This window comes from Grammomys surdaster, unplaced genomic scaffold (genome assembly GCF_004785775.1).
Source record: "Grammomys surdaster isolate TR1022 unplaced genomic scaffold, NIH_TR_1.0 126398, whole genome shotgun sequence".
Taxonomy (NCBI): Eukaryota; Metazoa; Chordata; class Mammalia; order Rodentia; family Muridae; genus Grammomys; species Grammomys surdaster.
The window spans coordinates 3,419,569-3,445,525 of record NW_021621192.1 but is presented as its reverse complement, the minus strand read 5'-3'; the positions used below and the strand labels follow the sequence as shown (position 1 = coordinate 3,445,525).

The window sequence follows — 25,957 nt, the reverse complement described above, 5'->3', positions numbered from 1 at the left end:
CCCCCCGCCCGCCCCCCCCCCCCCCCCGCCCCCCCCGGGGAGGGGGAGGGGAGGGGGAGGGGGAGGGGGAGAGGGAGAGAGAGAACTTTAGTTGATGTCTAAAAAGACAGGGCTGTTTATATTAGGCCTGAATTGTCTACAGTTGCTATTGACTGCAGGATTTCATGTATTACTGAACACTTCTATGATAATTTACTTACAATAAAGTTCAGGCATATATTCAACATGAAGAGACTGGTCATATAATTCTGTTAATTTTTAAAAATGTTTTATTTTGTGAAATATATCTACATATAGCCCAACAGGTTCTTAAATATGCACAGAAAAAAGTGTATTCCAGACAACCAGCAAGATAGTTTAGCATACATGTGTGTTTGCTTCCAAATGTGGTGACCTCAATTTGATGCCTACAGCTCACATGGTAGAGAAAAGAATCGATCACTATAAGTTGTTCTCTAGTCTCTACAAGTTAAGCCTTGGCATGTACATATGTGTGCACTCATACACGCACACACACACACTAAAAATATATGTTTCAAAGTATATTTTATGTGATTATATATGCTTTGAAAGCTGAATATAAATGTGTATATATATGCTTATTCACAGATATTCTTTAACAAACATTTTTTATTTTAAATAGAACTCTATTCATGAGGTAAACTTTTATTTCTTATATGATCAGTATGTATTATTTTTGTAGGAAAATATAAAAATAATAAGCTTTATTTAAAAGAAAAGTGTCATGGCAATACACACACACGCACATGCACACACATACCCACACACACATATTCAATGCACAAAGAGTCACAGACAATAGCGATCATCAACTTTTCCTTCAGAGCCTATTTGGCTTGGTTTGCAATTCAACTATTCATTTGACAAATTTCACAGCTTAAAACTATTTACAACTGTGGTTAGGCAGATATTAGTGAGAGGTAGGGGAAGCCTCACCTGGAAACAGGAGGCTTATATATAATAACTGTTACAATGGCTTCTGTATCATTTAATGTATAAGCTAATCTTCATAGCTAATACTATGACTTGGTGTCAAAAATGAAAACTTTAATGCTAGTGTCTTCTGATAGGAAAATCTGCTCTCAATGCAAGCTAGACTGAAGTAGTTAAAATAAGAGCAGCTTTACAGAGAAAATGAGGGAGATACCGTTGTCTCAAAAACGTCTAAAAATAAAGTTCTATTTGTTTACCTACTCTGTGTCAGTGTATTCTGTGGATTTCCATCCTAACCACAGCTACACATCGGCTATTGCAGGATGAAAACACGGTTTTCCCTCCAGGAATCCATGAATAAATGCTGTTAAGTAGCTACCCCTGTTAATATTCTATTCTAACATTCCACACATGTCCTTATTCCATCACATATCCAAACCAACAAACACTTTGCTTTTTAAGAATGGTTTCCAGAGGTGTCATGTAGAGAAGACCTTCTGAAAATGGCCAGCCTATCAGTGGTCGGAGGTGCCTATGTCAGATCTGCTTCTTCCCCTGTACAGGGCTGCTTGATGGTTAATGAGCTTAAGGAAGGGAGAGTGAACCTATAGGAAACACGTAAAGAATTCAAGGGGCGTTTCTTTTCCATTTATCAACAAGAACAGCAACTGGGACAGCTGCAATGGAAAGAGGTTCAGGAAATCCAAGTGGCCTACATACGGCCAGGTTCCACTCCACAAGGATCTCACTCTTAAGACAGTTCGTCCAGTGGAATGTGCCTACTTCTGCTTCACACATGTGCATCTTTTCCATGCTTAAAACCACAGTGCTAAACTAAACGTGTCTATCTCTATCCTGAAACCACATTGAAAACAACAACAAAGACCTCTGCTACTTTCGAGCATGCTCCTTTTAAGCCTTATACTCTATCCCTTCTCCCACTTTATCTGAGCTCACAATCTATGTAAATAATACCTCAACGTTATCCTTGGTTAATGTATCCTAGACCTGTGTATAAGGGAAAGCCTTGTTGCATAAGAGGTTGTTTTGCGCATGCTTACCATCAATACAGCAAAATTGGTTGTGTGGTTGCATTGGCAGCCAAGGAACCCTGTGATGCTCATGTTTTTTTGGCAGCCAAATGTGTCCCAGTCGTTTTTTGAAAAATTCCAGTAGACACAGGCATAAGAATGAAGCTGGAATTCGCTTTTGTCGTACTGTGAATTGATGACACAGTTAATGATTAATTGGATAGGGGGAAATCTAATAGGATAAGAGAGTCCCAAGAGAAATGAGTACATATCATGCATCACGAGCTTCCTTATAGCCTGAGGGAAGAAGAAAGGCATAAAAAGTCATGAAGCTAGAATCCCAGTACTTGTGAATCTGAGGCTGGAGAACTGCTCCAAGTTCATATCCAGCTAGAGCTATATAGTAAAAAATAACCAACCAACCAACCAACCAACCAACCAACCAACCAACCAACCAAAGAAAGTATATCAGGATACAAAATCAAATTAACTAATTTTCTATTTTAGTTTGTCAGAAAATTAGATAAGATAAACATTTAAATGATTACTTCAAAAAACTTTTCAAAAAAAGATTCTGTAGAATTCTTTTATCAAAATAACTTCCAATTTTTTTAATTAAGAGGAAACAGAATTTTTATTTCGATGAATGAAAAAAACTCACCGTGGGATTAAATATCATTTGCACAGAAACATCTTTCTGGGCTTGTTCGCTTACATTTATTTTGCTGGAGATAATTTTTTGACTAAAATCTGATGTAGCAGTGAAAGTTTTTGATTGGAAAAGTTTGTGGTTTTGATACACCACAAAACCACATGAACTTTTATCTGTGAAAAAAAAACAGACAATAAAATCAACAGGCATACTCTGTGGTGGTTAAAGTAAAGTTTCAATCATTGTGGAACTGCATAGTTCCCTCATATTTAAAGTAGGGTAAAAATAAAAAGGTCACTGGCTGGGCTTTTACTTAATTGCAATATAGTATGCTGACATTACAAAATGCATATTTAACATTGCTGTCCACAGCTTTTGGTTCATAACTACCTGGACAAGGCAAGCCATTGGGAAGTAGTGTGCCTCTTTTGAAGCTGGCCATCAGGAAATTCTCTGACCTTTCTGATCTGGTAAATTATAAGATCCCATCTAAATAAATATCTTACCTCATGACCAAGAGGCAGGGATACTCCACAGACTTGACTAGAAGTATACACAGACAGGCTTGCTGAATTTCCCTATTCCATTTATTTCCTGATTCCATTAGATTATAGTCTCTGTCCATTCACATTTACAAATTCTTGCCCATGGTTCAGTTAATTATTTCTATGCAGTGAAGTGTCCACGGACAGCCCAAAGGATGAAGTTCAGACAGCTTTGAAACAGCAGAGCATGTGGAGCTTTCTGAATATGGTACACTCCCAGAGAGGGTGTGGAAACTCTGTACCCCTTCATTCAAATCTCACCTTGTACTTATTTTCATATGTATCCTTTGCAATATCCTATATAACAATCCAGTAAATGTGTCTACCTGAGCTATGTGAGTTTCAAAGCAAATTAAATCCAAGAAGAGTTTATGGAAACTAGTTTATAATTGGTCAAAACATAAAGATAAAACTTTCTGGGGCTTATAACTGGCTCTGTCTGTCTGTCTGTCTGTCTGTCTGTCTGTCTGTCTGCATGTGTGTAAAAACCTTGGCAGACCAGTCTAGGCTCTAAGCCTATGAGAGGCATCATTAACATATGTAATGTTAATTACCCTAGTTGGCTAATTGCTAATTTTCTTCCCATAGGTTTCTTCCTGAGGTTCCCTTTTCTCATCTCCTATATGGAGATGATAAATATCTGCTTATTCTGCCTCATTTATAACCATGTCACTTTCTATGCAGTAAGACAAGAGGCAGGACCTGTGGGTAGACTCAACTCATGCTGCTTCCCCCAGTAGTACAACACTGAGCAAGAAATAGCAAAGGGTTGCTGTTTGTCAAGATGACTATGCCTACAGAAGCCACTAAGTGCTGCCCACCATTTGCGGCAGTGGAGAAGATGCCTTAAGTCACTATGCAACACATTTGAAGGAAGTTTTGATGGAGGTGCTGGTACAGGCACTCCTCACCATCTCTGCTCTGTGTCAGGCATCAGCCATCTCAGAGCAGGAAGGCCATTGCAAAACACTTCTCTTGGAGATCAGAGAAAAGAATTAGCTGTTTATTAAAGGACCTGTGGGTTACAACAGTGAAAGTTGTACCTGCATGGCCATGGCAATGGTCAAAATAAATTAGTTGAGGAATACTTAACTCTTTTACATAGCTGCTAGCCATATACAACATAGGAGAAGTAATGATAAGCACATATCTTTAATGTGTGGGGTATGTGTACATGGCATACATAGTTCATCATATATCTGCAAGTGTGCACACCCATACATGCATGCTGAGGCCAGAAAAAGACACCAGGTGTTCTGCTCTATTCCTCTTCATATTGCTTTCTTGAGACATGGTCTCCCACTGTACCTGGAGCTAGTCTAGTGGCCAACAGGTTCCCGAATTCCTCTTGTCTGATCATCTCCTAGAGCTAAAGTTAGGGGCACATGCATCCCACACCCAGCTCTTTACATGGGTGCTGGGGATCCAAACTGGGTACAGGGGTCCACATCCACACATAGAAAATGCTCTTACCTATTGAGTCATATCCCTAGCTCCTAAATGTACATTTTTAACAGAAAAATTGCACATGCCACATTCTTTTATAAGTGATATGGTAGCCATAAGGCATGTCCATTCCATCACAGGACTTGAGAAGGAGGAAGGCAAGGTCCTAATAGTTTCTTGGTCACTACTTTGCTAGTTGTTCTGTGCTAGCCTCAACCTGTGAGGAAATATATGCATTTCTCACATTCCTCACAGAAAACTGGCCTCACCACATCTTTTTCCCTCCTGGATACTGTATGGGAAAATCAATCAAGACAAATTGGTACCAGCATAGTGGGGTATTCCTGTGACAACCTGACCATGTTTTGGGGAGGACTGTGGAAGGACTTTGGAACTTTGAGCTAGAAGAGCCCTTGGGATGTTAAGAGCTCGTGGGATGTTCTGTAGCAGCTTGGAAGATAATGCTGAGAACACTGCAGAAGATGGAGGTCTGGCTTGTGAAGTATCAGACTGAAGATTAAAGACTCTTATCAGGGCCATTGCTATTTTGATTGTGAAGATTCTGTGGTTTTGGTTAGCTGGGGCTGAAGAATTAGCTGTGATTAACAAGGTACCGGAACTACTAAAGCGACATCTTTGCATTACTGGGACTATCGATGCTGGTTAGCTGGAGCTAAGACATTAGTGGTGATTAAGAAGAGACCAGCATCATTGAGGTGAAATCCTTTGGGAAGGGTTTTCTGAGAGCACAAAGAAGCTGTGTTCCAGAGATAGCCAAGGTTGTACCTCGTGCTGTGGCTGGACTTGGTAATGTGTAAGAGTCACCCAGGTGGTACTAGTTTTGAAGGGGTCATGAAGAGTAGCTGAGGCTCGGCACTGTGAGAGGCCATGGAAGGGCATTGGTGAAGGTGCAGCCTCAATTGCAGTTGATGGTCCAGGACTGAAGGGGACATGCAAAAGAATTGAGGCTTGGCACTAGATTCCTTCAGATTGAAGGGAAGATGTTCTCAACTTTTGTAAGGAGAAAACAGAAATAGTATCATTGAGATTACTGTAATATATCAGAGCCAAAATTATTAGGTGTGAAACTAAACAAGGGTTATTCCTCTGTTCATAAATTTTTAAGTTAGTAATCCTTTGGATTCAGTGTGTTTAAAAACATTGAAAAAAAAAGGTTAGAGACATACTTTCCATAGTACTAAGTAAGATCTGAAGTTCAGTCTGTCCATCTGGGTTGAGAGCATCTGCCATCTTGTTGATTGATGTTCCACCAGAAACCAGAGAATCACTAGACCCTATAAGAAAGGGAAATTAGAATTTTAAGTATATGCGTTTTGGTGAACTGTGCATTGTTATTGACAGTGGACTGTTCTTCACTGTTATAAGCACAGGAGGCAAACAGCTTACCTTTCTGTACAGAGAAGAGAACTCTTGGCCCTGTATTATTACCCTCTCGAGTGACGGACTGGATTGCTATGTTAGGCTCCACCACTGTTTTATCACCCAGAGAAAAGGAGTAATCCTCCATTTGCTGGATAAGACTGTCATAGAATGAAACACAGGAACTCAGCATGTTGTCATCAACCCAAGAGAGGTGTTTACCTCACTAGAAAAGGCAGGAACACATATCCCATGCAGTCACAGTGACAATCACTAAATATGTGTGTATGCATTTACTTAAATATACATCTGCTTCTCTTTACCAGAGTCTTGTCTTATCACATGCAATTTTTAAAAATGCTATGATTATTGATCCCACTGGCGTTGTGCACCATTACATTAGCATATCTTGCAGGCAGGACAGCATTGTGAATCAGGGGTTTCGGCTGGTTGGTACTTATGTTTCTCCTTTGATGGTGGGCAGAGTAATTTCCTGTACAAAAGAGGCTAATATGCAGGTGTCAAGGACATGTGTAGGCACCAGCTCAACTTCTCCATGTTCAGTGAATTTTGTAGATATGGTCCTTCAACAATAGGACCTTGACCTTCAGTTTGTGGAAAGTCTTGGCAAGAGCCTGGGTCGTTTGGAGCTTCCCATGGAAGCTTTTTGGCCAACAATTCAACTAAATATAACCTATTCTTGGTACTGGAAGCTTCATTTGTTGACAAGAATTTGTAGGCGTAACCAATCAATAACTGACTGACTTAATGCCCACTCCACAAGATAGAACTCATAACTTGACACTGCTTAGGTGACTAAGAACCTAAGACAGGATAGCCCAAGGACCTAGAGTAAAACCAGATACTACAGCTCTGGTAAAAACAGAAAAATCACAGCACTAAATTAATTCCTAATGACATTCTGCTACACTTGCAGATCAGTGCCTTACTCAACCATCAGAGAAGCTTCTTCCTGAAGCAGATGGGACTAATACAGAGATCCATAGTCACCCAGACTTGAGAGAGAGAGAGAGAGAGAGAGAGAGAGAGAGAGAGAGAGAGAGAGAGAGAGAAGACCTTGAAACACTCAACCCTAAATGGGATGCTTTTATCAAGTCATCAAGTCCCTCCTCTTAGGGTTCAGAGAACCTTAGAGAAAAGGAAGCAGAAAGAATGCTCTTTGAGTACATATGACAGCTTCCTTTAGTGTTTTTATGGGGCTCCTGAGTGTGTGGATGAGTGTGTCTGTTTCCTGTGCCTTCTCTTGGGCTCTTTTTTGTTTTGCCTAATTCCATTGTGCTAGTTTTTTTTGTTTTAGCTGATTATATTTTATTATAAAAAGTGACAGTGGAATGTCATTGATTTGTATTTTAAATATGGATTCAGAAAAATATGAATTATTTTGATTAGTATAGTCTTTTAAGAAACTTAAACTAGAGATTTTAAAAAAAGAGGGTGACTTTTAAATTACAAATGTTATACAATTTGATGAGTTGTCAGCAGTTTATGCTACATATCTCCCACATAATAAATAATATTCACAGCTGAGAACATCTTTCATCAAAACAAATTACCCAATGATGGCTCCAAACTGCTAAGATGATCATTTGCTTCCACTGTACCTGATAAGTTCCATTAAGGAATACTGAAACACTGGGGTACCAATAAAAGTACCCCCAGGCATTCAAAGGCTGAGAAAAGGTGTGCTAAATATGTCAGGGTTGTTTACCACAGTCACAGACACTTCTAGAAAGTCATTTCACTTACAGCTACTTTTAAGGGCATTTTCTCTCTGCTTGATTTTTCTCTCCTGCTATAACTGAGTAGGTTAAATATGGGCCCCAGAGTGACTGGTCTGATAAAAAAGGCAGCAGTCAAACAGACATACATGACTGAAACAAACTATCCAGTTTTTAAATTGGTAATTTTCTAATCAGGGAGATAGATGCAACCAGGAAGTTCCAGATTTTGGAGTAAAAAAAGTCAGGCCATTCTGTCATTGCAAGAATAAATACAAAAGAAAAAGAGGCGATTTTCTTCCTGTTGAGAATAAGGGTGGGCCCCCACACTCTTCTGAAGACTGCAAAGCCGCCTTGGAGTACTGGCCATCTCCCTCTCCAGGGAAGATCTGGCTCTGCACACACTCACACTGACTCTGTTACGATCCCATGCTTGGATTCCTGTGAGATTCATTACATCTCCTTACAATAAATTTCAGTTTAGTCAGTGTGGCGGTTTGAGTGAGAATAGCTCCCAAAGGCTCATATATTTGAATGTTTGGTTCCCAGCTGGGGGACTATTTAGGAAGGCTTAAGAGATGTGGCCTTGGAAAAGGTATTGCTGGAGATGGGTTTTAAGGTTTCAAAAGTCCATGTCTTGCTCTCTCTCTCTGCCTCTATCTTGTGGGATAAGATGTAAGCTGTCAGCTACTGCTCGCTCCAGTGCCTGCCATCCTCCGAACTCTGATGGTCATAGACTGTAAGAAACTGAGACTATAAGAAAGCCCCCAATCAAATGTTTTTTCCCTAAGTTTGTCTTGTTCAGGGTGTTTCATCACAGCAATAGAACAATAACTAAGACAGCTGGGAAAATTCAGTAGATAATTGTCTTAGTTGTCTAAGAAAGCTAGCTAGAACAGAAATTCAAACAATAAGAAAGGTATATGCACAAAGTGGACTATGTTACAGAGAGAGTTTTACATCTCAAATCAGGCAACTAGGGAGAATTTTGAACCTCAATATAACAGCAAGGATCCAGGGTTATAGATTGGCTGTTGCAACCAGTGTTCAATAGGAAAAATGAAAACCTAAACTTGTTGATTGTGCCATATTGCCTCCACCAACAGACACACTATTCAGAGCCTCAGAGCTCTGGCTACCTGGGCATTCTGCCCCTGCCAGTTCAGAAGAGAACAGACACTTCACTATGGCAACTTGATGGGGTTGAAGCTGGGCTGGATGGAGTCCTTGCTCCCCATCCTTCTCCATCCCGTTTGTTTCCAGCTTTCTTATTTTCACTTATCCCCTAAATAAACAGGCTAGAAGGAGGATTCAGAGGCTGAGGAACATAAAGAGAAAATCGTGAGTTACAGGGGAGAGAAGTAAAAGAGATCGGGGGCTGAGCCCTGGCTTAGGAAGAGACCCTTTTATAGGCTCAAGAAACAGAGTTTGGAGAACCAGAGATGCTCTGAGCACATTTAATTCCCTTCACTTGAAAGGAAGAGAACCAAGAGAGACCTTCCTTGGCAGCTGTTTAAGAGTACAGCTGCCCCTCAGTTTCCACAGGGGATTGGTTCCTAAGCCCCATATCCTTATGGGCACTGAAATCTTACAGTGCTTAAAAATTATTCCATAAAGAATGGAAGTGCTTGCCTATAATCTATGCATTTATTTCTGTATATTTAGATAATTTCTACACTACTTGTGAAACATAATGAGTGCTCTGTTTCATATGTAGCTTTTTCTACTTTGAGAGTTTAACCTTAAATGGCTATATTCAGTCAAAAAACTGAGAATCATATGGAGGACGCATGTATATTTTTTTCATAGAAATAATGATTTTATACAGAATGTTGATTGTCCATAATACAAAAAGGCTTGATATAATCTGAAGACAACGAAACATCAGACTTGGTTAGATAAAAGAGCATTTGTGAGTCAGGCAGTGGTGGCTCACGCCTTTGATCCCAGCAATTGGGAGGCAGAGGCAGGAAGATTTCTGAGTTCGAGGCCACCCTGGTCTACAGAGTGAGTTCCGGGACAGCCAAGACTACATAGAGAAACCCTGTCTCAAAAAACCAAAAAAAAAAAAGCATTTGTGAATATGAGTGTGTGTGTGTAAGTATGAGGTGTGGGTGGTGTGAGTGGGGGTGTGTGAGTGTGTGGGGGTGAGAATGTGTGGGGGTGAGAGTGGAGGGGTTATTGTGTGTGGGGGGGTGAGAGTGTGTGTGTGAGAGTGTGGAGGGGTGAAAGTGAGAATATGTAGGGGACGAGAGTGTGTGGGGGTTGCCAATGTGTGTGTTGGGGTGAGAATGTATATGGGGTGCGAGTGTGTTGGGTGGTGTGAGAGTGTGCTTCCAGTGGGGTGAGAGTGAGAGTATGTGGGGGTTTGAGTGGAGTGTGTGGGGGTTTGAGTAGAGTTTGTGGGGGGTGAGAATGTGTGGGGTGAGTGGGGGGGTGAGAATGTGGAGGGTGAGAGTGTGAATATGTGTGGGAGTAAGCGTTTGTTTGGGTGAGAGTGTGTGTGCTGGTGAGTATGTGTGAGTGAGAGTGTATGTGAGTGTGTGTAAGAGAAAGAGTATGTGTGTGTGAATGTGTTCGTGTGTGAGAGTGAGTGTGTGTGTGTGAGAGTGAGAGTGTGTGAGAGTGTGTGTGAGAGTGTGTGTGTGAGTGTGTATATGTGAGAGTGTATATGAGAGTAAGTGTGTGAGAGTGTGTGTGTGTGTGAGAGTGTACGTGTGAGAGTATGTGTGTGAGAATGAGTGTGTGAGAGTGTCTGTGTATGAGAGTGTGTAAGAGTCTGTGAGTGAAAATGTGAGAGTGTATGAGTGTGTGTGTGTGTGTGTGTGTGTGTAATGTATGGGGTCCATGTCATGTATGTGGAGGTCAGAGTTGTGCAAGTCAGTTTTCTCCTTGTCCCACGTGGGACCTGAGAATAAAATCCAGGTTGTCTGTCTTGATGACAAACACCTTACTCCCTGAGCTACCTCACGATCCAGTAGTCAATAGTGATTGTCAGGTTGATTAGATCTAGAATTGACTAAAAGATAGCCATACTCCACTCTTAATCTGCACCCTACCCCCATGAGGACCTGTGAGGGTATTTTCAGGAATAATTAACTACAGGTACCAAGATCCTTTGCTAGAGTGGGCATCACCTTCTGGACATGTCCCAGGTATGACGAGGTTGGAAGGCAAAGCAGCGAGCTTGCCTGTCTTCCTTAGCTTGCTGACGAATGCACCTACCTTGTTGTTGCTGCTGCCATTTTGTGCTGATGTTGGAACCCAGATTCTTAGACCTTCCAATTGAACTAAAGATTGTGGGTCTCCAGAAATCATTTAGACCTTCAAAAGGATGACTGAGGCATCTGACCTTGAAGACTAAGCAGCTACTGACATAGCCTCTAGAGTGTGTACATAGCATTGTTGTACCCTATATTGTGTAAGTCAATTCAACAAATATCCCTTTGTAATACATCTTCATTCTGCTGTTGTGCTCTGCTAATGGACTCTAAGTAGGATGCAGTAATATAAAATTATGACATGCGTGTATACATAGTCATAGCTTTTAAAATGTTTTAAGATAGTAAATGACAACAGGTTAACATATAATGTATATAATATGTATAACTATATATAATTACTTATGTATGAGTGCATGAACTTATATACATAGAGAAGATATTTGGAATATACTCTAACAAATTAATTGAGGTAATAATTTCAACAAATTTTCCCATTGAGTATTTTCTCATTTTTCTGCAATAAGCACTATTAAATATAAAAATAGGTTTAAAACTGCATTTTAATGACCCACCTCTGTAAGTAAATATGATTTGGGGGGGTAGACATTCGTAATCAAGAACATAGCCTTAATGAGTGAAAGCAAAAGAGGGGGCTTGGAATTCCTTTTTGTTTTTTCCTAAGTAGCTATAGGAAAGCTGAAAAAAGCCTCTCAATTGTTGGGAAGAGAGAGCTTCGGTGTGGATTGTAGGCTGACAGTGTGGTACATCCTGGAGTCGCGTGCCCTCTGCAGCTCTGGGCATTGAGAAGGTAATTGGAAGAACACCTTCTTTATGCAGAGGCTGCTGCTTTGAATATACCAGACCCAGGTGAAGGAAACAAACTGTAATCTGAGTAATCACAGACAATTTTTCTCCCAGCCCATGAGCACACCTCAAACCAAGCAGGTAGCACATATCACTCCATGTAGAACAAGATCAAGTAGAAAGTCAAGGGCTTTCTCTTAATTCTCAAAGCATCAGACAGTTACTGCAGCCCTGAGAGAAGCAAACCCTCTAGTCATGCTTTAACCTAAGGAAGTGGATGGTACTTCCTCAGACTTTCTTTCCAAACAGTTGCTTACTTGGTAAAGGAGTTGCTAGTGTCGATCTCAGCAGCTTTTTGAAAAACATCTTCACTGGCATCCAAAATCTGACTCACTGTGGTTATAGCAAGTTTTTTTGCCTGTGAAGGAGAAGGCACATCAAATAAGATATGTGCCATGTATAATTATCATTTACGATGTACGATCATGAGGAATTATCATGGTAGCCAATAATATCCAAAGAAAAGTAATTTTTTTAAATCGAGGTTTCAGTTTGAGGCCTCTCTGAGACAAAAGAAAGACCTGTGATAAGAAGTAAAAACGTAAATGAAGCTGGCGGAGTAGGAGGCTTAGGGCTTTGAATTTGATTTCATGATAAGATCATTCACAGAGCTCTCTCCACTCATAAAAACACTTGGCTTAGATAAAAATAGACACAAATATTGCTGCAGTGCCACCTGTCCAAACCTCACAACCCACAATACTTAGCATAACTTAAATACTTAGTATCAGGTGTATTTACTTCGCTATCAGTAAAATTGTTTTCTGATAATCAAACACTCAGTGTCAGAGACATAGCATCTTGGCCTTTCATTCCTACATTGTCTTTACCGACTATAAACTTTACAAAAAAAAAGTGCACATTCTTTGAATTCTGGCTTTAATTATCTTGTTACTTAAAATCTTCTTTTCAAAGGACCTTCGGTAATTAAAACAATTTTGTAAGAAGGTATTTGAAAACTGTGAAGGGGATGCTGATGTACTTCATTTGGGTGGCTTACAACCCTGCTCACCAAATCAAGAACTCCATTGATGACAAATGTTGAGTATACTGCCTTTTTTACGTTTGAGAATTTAGCAGGCCTGTATTAGACCTGTAAACCTGGCTTAGGGCTTTTTAGAAAGCCAGAAACCAACCTGTGAGTATGCTTGGCACAAAATGTAGAGCTTAAAAGGCATACTTCAGAGCAAGTGTATAGGAAAACTGTTTATCTGGGACAGAACAGGTATGGTACAGTTTAATATAACTGTTAATCTGTACCCAATAAAGTTAAAGAGATTTGTTTATTCCAAGACATGCAGTAATATCTAATGTAATACTAATCATCATTTTAATTCCAGAGGACGTTTAGACAAGGAGTTTAACTTCTTGGAGCATCTCCCCAGGAAGTGTTGGTTCTCTGCCCAATGGTCTTAACTTAAACACCACTCAAAATCAGAGGATAAGGAATAGAATTTTGGATTTTCCTCCCATCTTAGAGTTTTGAAAATCAAACCTAAGGTCCTGCATATGCTAATGAAACAGTATCAAATAGGCTACAATCCCAAACACCTTTTACGATTTAAAATCTTGGATTTTCAGTCCCAAAGGGACATGCATGACAGGTACTCACTTATAAGTGGATATTAGCCATAAAATACAGGATACCCATGCTACACTCCACAGACCCAAAGAAGGTAAACAAGAAGGAAGGCACAAACAAGGATGCTTGAATCTCACTTAGAAGGGGGAATAAAATAGTCATAAGAGAAAGATGGAGGAGGGAACTGGACAGGCCCAATTCCTGTCTATAAGAAATTCATGAATGGGAGATGGAGGAGAGACTGAGATTCCCTCCAGTAACCGGCCCAACATGAGACCCATCCCATGGGCAAGCAACAGTCCCTGACACTATTATTGTTATGCTTGCAGACAGGAACCTAGCATGGCTGTCCTCTGAGAGGGTCCATCCAGGAGCTGACTCAGACAGACGGAGACACCCACAGCCAAGCAGCGGATACAGCTTGGGGAATAGGGGGAAGGGTGGACCTCCACAGGAAAACAAATAGAGTCGACTAACCTCGACCGTTGGGGCCCTCAAGAGTCTGAAAGAACACCAAAAGAACATACACGGGCTGGACCTACACCTACCTGTGCATATGTAGCAGATATGCACCTTGTTCTTCATGTGGGTCTCAAACAACTGGAACTATTCCAAAAGCTGTTGCCTATCCTTGAGATATGGTCTTCCAGCTAGGCTGTCTTGTCTGGCTTCAGTGGGAGAGGATGTGCCTAGCCCCTGATATGCTAGGATGGGGGAATATTCAGGGGTCTCCATCCACTCAGAGAAAGGGGGGGATGGGGAAAGGACTGTAGGAGGGGGTGAACAGGAGGAGGAGGTATGTAAAGTGAATTAAAAAAAAATCTTGAGTTTTACCTCGCTTTCAGCGTTTCCGATTTTATTGAAGATCTGTCCAACCACTGTAGTAGCAGAAGTGATGTTCTTAGCCGTCAGTTTACTGGCATCTGTTGTTAAAACCTGAACTTCTTTAGAAATACTCTCAGCATTTGTTGTGATGTTGTTTATCTGTTTAAAAGTAGTTTAGTTGATTTCAGTAAGTCTAGTTTATACAAGCATTCCTAAACATTTTGCAGATGACTGCAGCTGAATGAGCTGTTTAACCGGGCCTTTGTTTGCCTCTTTCTCTGCATAAGCAACACAGTTCACAAAGCCCAGGGGATTTCTTCCTTTTCTACTATCTGCTTGCATTATTTGAAGAACAAGGAACAGCTATAGTCATGTCGCTGTGGAACTGGGGTCAACATGTGAGGATGAAATGAACTCAGTTTTACACTAGATGGCACCATCCCTTCAAAAATCAAACCAGTACTCACTTGTAAGGAGGCAGCAGAAAAAAAAAAATATTGAATTCAACAGCCAAGTCTCAGTGCTGGGCACACTGGTGTTTTAAGATACGATCGAACATAATTTATAATAGGAAATAGTTCTGTAAGCTGAGCTCCCACATATCACTTAAAGACTTAGAGAGGTTTAGAAGCTTATCTTAAGTCTGCACAGCTTGGAAATCACAGAGTTGAGAGTCTGATTGGTCAGATTTCAGAATCTGCACTCTTTCTTTCAATGTGTGATTGACAGCTACCTGCACATCCTGTTTCCCATTCCCAACCCACCCACATCCTAGCCATCTGTGATAAGGAAGGTGCTGTGGTTCACTGTGGATTTTAAATTCAGCAGTAGGTCTTCGTCTGCTTGGCGATGGTCCCTGGTAAAAGCATCTCACTCAAGAGTCTTCACTTTTCCTCACCTATAATAATATTTATCTGTAGTGTCTAAAACTTAAACATGATTTCAAAAACTTAGTAGTATTCTTAAAATGTTTTAAATGGTACAGGGCCATCTCCAATTAATCAAAGTTTTGTTTACATTTTATATATTTATTGATTTTGGTGTTACAATTCAGAAGTGATCTTCTCAGTACTAACAACACATTGAATTTTTATTTGTCCTTTTCCTATACTCGAACAACATGAAAATGTGCTGCACTTTCATGATTCTGGACAGCAGCAAACCACAGCTTCTAGTCATTCACAAGATGATGAAGATAACTGACAACTTTAGAGAGAATGCTGCCATGGTTAACCATGATGTTGAGTAATTAGGTGATTTAAATACATTTTAAATATACAGTGGGCTTATCAGGTCTTAATCACATTTTATGTCCAGGATCATCTGAACTTGGTAGCAGTAAATGATTATCCATTGGTGGCATTAGCCATAATTACCTTTAGTCTGGAAATTGTATCCAATTTGATAAAGAAGAAATAAGATAGATATAAAATACCTGCACAAAGAAGTGCCTAGATCACAGTTTTCAGCGTCTTCCTCTTCTTGCATGACCATACAAGTTAGCACTTCCATGCATACTCAATTGTCTATTCCTCAGGCCATATATATGAAGATGAATAGAAGCATGTCTAGTCATAAATCCTTATTTTACTAGCTCATGGATATAGCTCTAAGACTAGTGTCAATATGAAGCTGTCTGTGTCAAAGAGTCATGAATTGTTCAATTTTTTTATATTCATTTTAACGGTGTAGACTATCTTTGGTTTATGAAGCCAGGGCTCTATGCTCAAAGTTTGAGCAGTCTACAAATATAAGGCCATTTAAATTTTTTCTAGGCTACCATTTGCTGAAACAAAATGTCAACATTAAACAGATGTCGACTTTAAGCAAATAAGAATGGTTTCACTTATTGGTTTTGTGATTTATAATTGATTTTGACCATTAGGTATGTGAAAACCAAAGAGTTGGCCTAGACTTAAAATGTATCCCAGTTGCCCAATGGATGTGCTAGAAGGCATACCTGCTTCTCCAGCATCTCTAGATTTACTTCGCAATTTCCTCTTATAACATTTTGTACTTCTATCTCTCCATACTCAGAAACACCACACAGCCGAGTTGCTTTAGGATTGCCCGCTTCAATAAAAAGGAAAAAAATGTATTAAGTCAGACATGGAAATTACTGCATGCATGCTCCATGGGGGTGGGAGTCTGCTGGGCACGGCATGTATTCACTCTTGAATCTGGGCTGAATTGTGACTGACCTTGATCAATGGAGTGTGGTGGAAATACTTGACTTTCAGCACCTGGGCCTCAGACATTCTCGCAGCTACAGTCTCTACCATTTTAGGATGTTAGAATGCTTTCCTATGGTAACATGTGAGGAAGTGAGTCTGACACCTTTGAGACAAACTATATACTGCTGAACTGAGGTGCTGTAGCTAATGGTTATCATGTATGCTCCCCAAATGAACATTCTAGCTGCCACAATCAATCCGCAGAATGGTGAGCAACCTAAAGCATTATTGTTTTAGGATGAGAATTTGGAGTTATTTTAATATCCAGTAATAAAAAAACCAATTGCTACAGTAATCTGTGCAATTGTCTTGATTTTTAAAATGGGACTTTCTGTCATGACCAGTTGCTATTTACTCCCCTCTTTGCCTGAAGAAAATTTACATAGGAATGAAATAACTTTGAACTGGACACAATGAAGATATACAATGTTGAGACCAGAACCGATATGAAAATGTCTTACTGGCTATTAAATTATATGATAATCCTTTATCTCTGTGCAAACCTTAGCAACTGCTAAAAGACAAAGAATTCCAGAGTATGGCAGCAAATGCTAGATAGTCTATTGGCTCTCAGTAAAGCATTTCCTTGGGCAGTTTTGTTTCCTCAGATCATCTGAACTTTCTACCTCATTGTCATCTGATTACTAATGATTGCATAATAGGTACAGGTAAAATCATAATTAAAAGGGCGGCTAATGACATGAGAAACTTTTTCTCAGGGTCAGTATTAAGGCAGCCACTTTTTGAGAGATGTTGATATCAAAAACTGCTTAAATGACACTTAAAATAGGTTGGAGTTTACATTAATTTATATCATCACTATACCTCTAGAGCAAGACATAATAAAAAGTTTTAACACATATAGGATTTATATGTTTTAAGAAGCCATATCAAGTGCACCTCTTCTATTATTTATTGAATTATGAATATATTCAGATATCATTGAAATGCACTGTAATCACTTGTTGTATAAAACAATTAAGAATTCTTAACACAGAATTAAAAGTGGATTTGTTAACAGTTGAAATATAGATCTTTAAAATGATATAGACTCAGTCTGAAATTCAAAGGTATATATAATAAACATTTTCATAATAGTTGCTCAAGAATCAGATAAATATCAAACAAAAGATGATACTGTGACTCTCTTAGCACCCCCAAAGTATTATATCAAACAGCTGTGATGACCTTCATGGATATATTTTTCCAATTCATAGCATGTGGTTATGCTTTGTAAGTTGTATCTTGTATATAAATCATAAATTGTAAGGTAGATACAGTACAGAAATTGAAGACGACAGTTATCTATAAGTGTGCTGTACAGTATAGTATGTCTATAAAACATACATAGTAATAACACATATATTGACATGTTCCTTTAGCTTTCTGAGATATTAAGAGGCTTATTCTATCTAGTTTTATGTCAGCTTGACACAAGCTATAGTCATCTGAGAGATGGGAACTTCATTTGAGAAAATACTCCCATAAGATCTGGCTGCAGATAGGCTTGTAGGGCATTTTCTTAATTAGTGATTGATGGGGAAGGTGCAGCCCATTCTGGGTGGTGCCAACTCTTGGCTGTAGTCCTGAGTTATAGAGGAAAGCAAGCTGAACAAACCAGTAAGCAGCACTCCCTCATGGCCTCTGCATCAGCTCCTGCCTCAAGGTTCCTGCCCTGCTTGAGTTTCCTGTCCTCATTGCATTTGATGATGATGATGATATGAAAGTGTAAGTGAAATAAACCTCTCCTCCCAAGCTGCTTTTGGTCATGGTGTTTCATCATAGCAATAGTAACCATAACTAAAAGAAGGCTGGGAAGGACATATATTAAGCGTAAGATGGATCATGGACAAGTGAGTGATCACTTATAGATTAAGTAAAGAATATAGGAAAAAAAATCCTATAATGTATTTAGGATTTCAGTGTGGTCTGGTTATACACAAAGTTAATATCTAAATAAAATACGAAATTCCTCTCACTGTTACTGATGATAGATAGCTTTGCCAAACATTCTTATAAATGGGTTTTAAAGTGACTGCATTCTTGAAACATTCAGTCTGTAAGAAATGGGGGGGATACTGGCAAAGCTAATAAGATACAAATTAATGCAGTCAAGAGACGGGTAAAACATTTAAATAAAATCACATGGCCAATAGGCTCTAGTTATTATGAAGTAGCTCTCTTGATGAATCAAGTCTACACTCAGAACATTTTTCTCAGTGTGGTACTAAGTCATCCACATTCTGACTCTTGTCTGGAAACCTATTAGAACCAGAACATCTTCCCCTTGATTCTTGAAATGCCTCAAACACATAGGGTTGTCATACTATTGAAAGTATCATGAAACTAGAAATATACCATGATGAATAACCAAAGTGACCAAAGAAATAAAGGACTACTGACAACAGACCTACTCCATTTAGTCTCTAATTGGAAAGACATATAAAAAGGTACAGAAGAAATCTGTAATATATATTGATTTAAAATATTGTACACAAACGCTATAACTCACAGAATAGGTATTCATCTCAACAAATGCCATGGGACAGAGTAAGCTAGAGAAAAAAATTTCCAATTAAACACAGATGAGGAAGAGTTTGGAAACAAGTGATCCACATTAAAATTTTTAGGGAAATTAAGATTCTATCCAGTTCTGTACTAACCTTCAAACATTGATATTAAAGTAAGCCAAGACTTTCCTTTCTGTCTTGTCCAGAGACCTAATTATAGTTGGGGTAATGGCAGATATGACTTAGTCTAACCTTCTTGTGATAAAACAGAGATAACAGGGGATGCACATACCATTCACAGTTCCCAGTTCACATGTTTGCAAAGAAGGTCCATATCTGCCCACTGGGATTCTCCCGAAGGTGAGGTTCATTTCCATGTCGGTACTATTTTCACAGAAATTAGCTGTAATGGAAACAAATTTCTCTCATAGTAAATTATATCTTTTATTTTTGAAAACTGAAAAGGGATAAAAGATGAAGTTCAGAATCTTTGCAGTGTAATTGAAAAAAGACTCAGTCAATGGACCAGTTCATTTCCCACACTTTCTATCAGCTTACATGTTTTGCCATTAGAATAAATACACTAACTAACAGGTTTCTGTCGAAATATACACCATACAGACTTGGATTAGAGGGAAGGCATGAACATGAACATAAGTAAGAAGTATATATTGATTAGTAAGGATCCAGAGAATTGCCTGATGGCAAAGGACTTTATGAGATCTTGGATCAAAGCAAAAAGACAATCATGGGAGTGTAGGACGCATTAGCTGGAAGGAATAGAAACAATGGGAGTAGATGGAGACACTCTATTCCAAGTTGGAAGCATGAGAATTAAAACTGTTGGTAACTACACTTAGATCCAGAAACAGCTTGAAATGGGATTCTGACATCATTTATTAACATCAAACCATAAACTTAATAGCACAAGGGAAAGGACTGAATTAAGCATATATTTAAGCATATTTTTAGATAGAAAGACTCATCGTGATTCAAAAATGAAATATGCTAAAACTCTGGCATCTGAAAGAGAGTCAAATAGCATATAATTCCTTGAAAAGATTTGCAGAAACTATATTGCAAGTTGACCTGGATTAAAAGGCTGGAAGCAAAAGGAAAATTGTACCTGGGAATTATAGAAAAAGTGATATTTAGAAAACGGGCAAAGTGTCTCTATCATAAAGAGCCTAAGAGGAAAACATGGCTTTGATTGTTGAGAGGGAAAAAACCTCACAATTTTAGCATTTATCATATTTTTCGTGTATGTGTGGATGCTTGTGTTTTATAATTTGGCAGTTTTATACAATTACATAATAAACATTAGATTTTTCCCATCCCTACTTTCCTTCTTACCCCCATCCTCTAAAATCCCTTTCCCAATCAGTCCTCTGCCTATTTTCATGCCTTCTTTGAGTGTTTGATTCTCTGAGTTTAATTAGAATTTCTTGCTCAGGAGCATGAATGAGAGATTAGTTACTGGGATAAGGGCAAATTTATCAGTGGCTCCACCCCTGGAGAAAATCATGTCTCCTCCCCTAACAACAATTAACTCTCAATAGTTCCCCAGGGAGGGAGTGTAATCTCATAAGAGCCCCTGATATCCATGATGAAATGTAGACAGACCAATCTTGTGTAGGTCTTGTGAAGATAACCACAGCTGTGGTGAATTCATGCATCCTTATCTTAGTGCTATCATCATTATGCTTATTGTGTCTATAGTCTTTAGCTAAAGCTTCTAGTTGTTTTTTCTTTTTTGCTGCTGTTGTTACTAACTAAAGGCTCACCAACATGTCATCATAGTATTAGTCAAGTAACTTACCAATTGTACATCTCAGCCCTTTCCACTCCTCAGTACAAATGCATCTGCCATTTTGCCAGGTTCCCCCATTCCTGCAGAACTGAATAGGTGTGCTTGACACAGAAACAGATATCCCTGAAGAAGCATGAAAAAACAGAATAGTATGAGAATTTGTCAGTTTCTCTCTTTAAGTAGCTCTTTAATTTATATATGCAAAACCAGATCAGCATTGCTGGAAATATCCACTATAATATCCTCATCAGTATGCAACATATGGATACTAAAAAGATACTTAAAGACAGAGCTTCCAGTGAAAATCTTCTAAGAGGAAATAAATGATACATAGATAGATAAATAATAGATAAACAGACAGACCAGCATGTAGACTTCCAAATACTACTTGGATACTATGCTGTCTAATTTTATGTCAACTTGATACAGGCAAGAGTCATTTCAGAGGAAGGAACCCCAGTTGACTAAACGCCTCCATAACATTGGACTGTAAAGCATTTTCTTAATTAGTGATTGATGAGGGAGCACACAGCCCATTGTGGGTGATGTCATTCTTGGGCTGATAGTTCTGTGTTCAATTAAAAAAAAAAAGAGGCTGGGCAAGCCATGGGGAGCCAGTAAGTACCCCTCCTTCATGGCTACTGCATCAGGCCCTGTCTCCTGGTTCTTGTCCTGATTGAAATCCTGCCTTCTCTGCTCTTGATGATGAACTGTCATATGGATGTGTGAGTGAAACCAACCCTTTCCTCCCCAATTTTCTTTCACTCATGGCATTTTGTTACAGCAATAGAAACCACTGAGACAAATACAAAGGAAATAATGAGGACAGAGGTCACATCACCAAGGAAGACTTTCCTAAAGAGGCAGTATTTGGATTAGACTGTATAATTAAATCAAGTAAAGTCAGATAAAAACTAGTGGCCTAAATTGGAAGCACAGAGAGGGAGAGCAGCATGAAAGGGGGTGGGGTGCTCAGTAGGTAAAGTACTTCCTGTGCAAGCCTGAGTTCAATCCTCAGAACCTTTGTGGAAAGATCAGTCATGGTGGTACCCACTTCCAGTGGCAGGAAGGCGGATACGGGTTGATGTCTGGGCCTCACTTGCTAGACAGACTCATTGAATCAAGAAGTTTTAGGCCAATATGAAAGCCTGTCTCAAAACACAATGTAGATGGGACTTAAGGTTTGACAACACTAAAGGTTGACCTCTGATCTCCACAGGTATGCATGTGTCGTACCACAGGCGTCTGCACACAGACATGACCATGCATGCATGCTCCAATGTACAGTGTATCATCACAAAGCACAGAGAGTTCTCACGTGTCCCAACAACAGAGTAGAAGGTACACAATAGCAATGGTCCTGTGTGACAGAGTAGACTGTGAAGAACTTTATACACTAAGCTCAGGAGATTAAATCTCAAGGGGATACAGAGGGCTCTAAAGATAAAGGAGCTGCATTAGGAATATTTTCTAGGATGACTTCAACAATATGGGAATATGTTGGGCATATGACAGACACTGAAGAAGAGTTAAACAGTAATCCAGTCCTTGGCGCTAGCACTAAGATGATAGATAGTAGTACACTCAGAAAGAATATCTGAAATAGGAACCCCTAGGAAAATCTTATTTTAGATAGTGTTATAGAGTGGCTTGTATTATGTTGAGTCTCCCACAGATCGACAGCCTTACCATCTCAGCAGTATTTACAAATGCACTAACAGCAGCAAGGACAACAAACACCTGCTTTTGAGAGTACTGGAAAGCCAAAAAAAATCCAGATATTAAAGAGAATTCTGTCTCTATAGTTCTTCCACTAAAGATGTTAACTGAGTCTGAGTGACCAAAGTGGGCGAAAATCCAGCAAAAAGCTACAGTCTTAATAGATGAAGGCATGAGAAGACACTGGTGGTGACAGAGCAACTGGAATCTAAGGCGGGGTTTCCAGGAGAGAGACACAGGAAGATGGCTCAGCCTCTGTGTATAACTTTCCTTTAAATATGGAGAAAGAAAACATTTGAAAAAAATAGAATTATAAGATCTAGATCTAGAGGGGTGTGTGTGTGTGTGTGTATGTGTGTGTGTGTGAGAGAGAGAGAGAGAGAGAGAGAGAGAGAGAGAGAGAGAGAGAGAGAGAGAGAGAAAGAAAGAGGAGAGAGTGTGAAAGATTCAAGTCATAAAGCAGTAAGATAAAGGAAGCTTGAAAACTTCTCAAATTTGGTTAAAATTTTTGTTTAGAGATCCAAGAAGCTCAGAGAGTCACAGGCAAAATAAATATGCACATGACCCAACTGGAAATTCACAATCTAAGAAAGAAAAATTCTGAACAAAATCTATTAGCAGCCTAAGCTTTACTGATGAATTGAGAAGGTAAAAATTTATCAGTCTGATATAAGTTCTCCAAGAAAACAGAAAAGCAAAACTATTCAAATCATTTCATAATGTGAGAATAACTCTGATGCCAATACATGAGAAGGACATTACAAAAAGTCAATTCTAGGCCGTTAAACACACACACACACACACACACACACACACACATATATATATCTATATATATATATATATATATATATATATATATATATATATATATATGAGTTTTATATATGTATAGTTTTTGTAACTCTTTGTCTTAGGGTTACTATTACTATGTTGAAACACCATGACCAAAAGTAACTTAAGAAGGAAAGGGTTGATTTGGCTAACACTTCCACAGCAATGTTCACCATTGAAGAACTCAAAAAGGATAGGAACCCAAGGGTAGAGGACATGGGGCTGGGGGTGCTACTTACTGACTTGCTACCCATGGCTTTGCTCAGTCTGTTTTCTTATAGAACTCAGGACCATTAACCCAGGTGCATCTTCCCATAATGGGCTGGGCCCACCCCATCAATCAATAATTAAGAACATGCACTAAAATCTTACTGCCTGCAGCCTGATCTTTTAGAGGAAATTTCTCAATTGATGCTCCCTCTTGTCGGATGATATAGCTAGTATCAAGCTGACATAAAACTGGTCAGCACAATTAACCCCTTGTCAACTTGACACACAAACACATCACTGTTAAGCCACAACTGTTCCTTTCTTGTTCATCTTAATATCACACATTAATATGAACATCACAATACAAAACATTCTACAAACTTAAAAAGTCCTACAGTCTTACAAACTCAAACACTTTAAATGCTATCTCTTTAAAAGTATCCATTCTCTTTTAAGATCCAAAGTTCTGTAAAACGCAGAAATATTACTGGGCTTCCATAAAATACCAATAAATTAATTAAGCACTTTCTTACTTCAAGAGGTAGGAATTCAAATACTTTAAAAGTTCAGTCTCTTGAAAAAACAAACAAAACCCAAAGTCTCTTTTAAATCCAAAGTTTCTCAACTGCTCAACTGTGGGCTTCTATAAAATAATAATAAAAAATACATTAAACACTTTCTCATTTCAAAAGAGAAGAACCAGACTACAGTCATAATAAAATCAAAACCAAACTCTAACTGTAAATATCTCAGTGTTCCATGTTTGGGATCCATTCATGTTCCTCTGACCTCCCCCAAAGGCCTTGGGTAGCCATCCAAAGAACATGACAACTATTTTTTAAGTGTAGGCTAGCTTGACTCCACAGCTGCTGCTGTTCTCGATGTTTTTCTCCTGGCACTGGCCTCTCCAAAATTTTGAAGTCTGCAGTACAGTTGAATTGCATTTTTAGTAATAGCCTCTCCTGGGCTTTTTTCATAGTGTCAAGCCTCTGCTTCATGACTCCTTTAATCTTGGACCTTGAACTGCTACTGAGGGTGCACATTCACAAGTGGCCTCTCCTGACCTCTCAGAGTTTTAAGCCTCAGATGCTCTCCATGACTCCTTCACACCTTCAAAACCAGTACTACCTGGGAGACTTTTACACATGACCCAGTTCAGCTGCCACCATGAGGTACAACCTCAACCACCTCTGGAACACAATTTCTGTGTGCTAACTCTTGACGGAACACTTCCCAGAAGACTTTACCCGGTCTCTTCTTGCTCACCACTAATTTCTCAGCTGCAGTTGACCAGCATCAGTTACCCCAGCAGAACATTATCCTAGCAAAACAAAGTTTTTCACTTTAGTGGTTCTGGAATCTTGTTAACCACAGCTGATTCTTCAGCCCCAGCTAACTAGAACCACAGAGTCTTAACCCAAAATAAGCAACAACCTCTTTAAGTGACTCTCAAACTTCTCTCTGGAACTTCATGAGCCAGGGCTTCATCATCTGCGTTTTTCTCAATAATCTTTTCTTTCAAGCTCCCACAGAACAGCCCACCAACAGCTTTTCTAACCTAAGGTTTAAAGTCCTTCCATTGTCCTCCACCAAACAGTATGGTCAGGCCTGTCACATCAATACCCCATTATCCTGGTACCCATTTCTGTCTTAGTTATGGTTACTGTAAGGAAACCTTATGACCAAAGACAACTAACTTGGGGAGGAAAAGGGTTTATTTCACTCAACGTTCACCATCAAAAGAAGTGAGGACAGGAACGCAAGCAAGACAGGAACCTGGAGACAAGGGCGGATGTATAGACCATGGTGGAGTACTGCATACTGGCTTGCTCCTTCTGGCTTGCTCAGCCTGCTTTCTTATAGAACCTAGGACTACTCAGGTGGGTACCTACCTACAATGGGCTGGGCACTCACCCATCAATCTCTAATCAAGAAAATGCCCTACAGGGTTGCCTACAGCCTTATCTTATGGAGGCATTTTTTCAGTTAAGTTTCCCTCCCTCATGACTCTAACCTATATCAAGTTGACATGAAATTAGCCAGCACACATACTTTAAAATAATTGCAAACGAAATCAACAACAAACAAAACAGATAACACTTAACTAAGTAAGATTTGTCCCAGGAATGATAGGTTGAATGAAATATATATATATATGAATTTGGGACATGCAACTATATTTGAAGGGCAAAAAAGTACTAAATAAGAATTATAAAATATAAAATAATAATAAATATAAAATGCATTTAATCTAAATTAAAAACTGCTGCTTATCAAAATGTATTTTTTTCAGAAAATAAAAATAATAGTCACAGAGTTGGAGAAAATATTTGTGTGTGTGTGTGTCTGAGAGAGAGAGAGAGAGAGAGAGAGAGAGAGAGAGAGAGAGAGAGAGAGA

At 39.2% G+C, this 25,957-nt stretch overlaps 1 protein-coding gene across 2 annotated transcripts in view; it reads right to left on the bottom strand.

The window, feature by feature from the left end:
- Positions 1 to 25,957, bottom strand: part of Adgrg7 (adhesion G protein-coupled receptor G7) — a 59,877-nt gene that overhangs the window by 25,089 nt on the left and 8,831 nt on the right. For both annotated transcript variants that reach the window (XM_028760322.1, XM_028760323.1), the window contains 9 exons: positions 20,806 to 20,919; positions 19,279 to 19,389; positions 16,203 to 16,315; positions 14,252 to 14,401; positions 12,093 to 12,193; positions 6,036 to 6,169; positions 5,816 to 5,923; positions 2,647 to 2,810; positions 2,016 to 2,171 (listed from right to left, as the gene is read on the bottom strand). In XM_028760322.1, the coding sequence (XP_028616155.1) occupies positions 2,016 to 2,171; positions 2,647 to 2,810; positions 5,816 to 5,923; positions 6,036 to 6,169; positions 12,093 to 12,193; positions 14,252 to 14,401; positions 16,203 to 16,315; positions 19,279 to 19,389; positions 20,806 to 20,919 (1,151 nt within the window). The remainder of the gene's footprint in view (positions 1 to 2,015; positions 2,172 to 2,646; positions 2,811 to 5,815; positions 5,924 to 6,035; positions 6,170 to 12,092; positions 12,194 to 14,251; positions 14,402 to 16,202; positions 16,316 to 19,278; positions 19,390 to 20,805; positions 20,920 to 25,957) is intronic.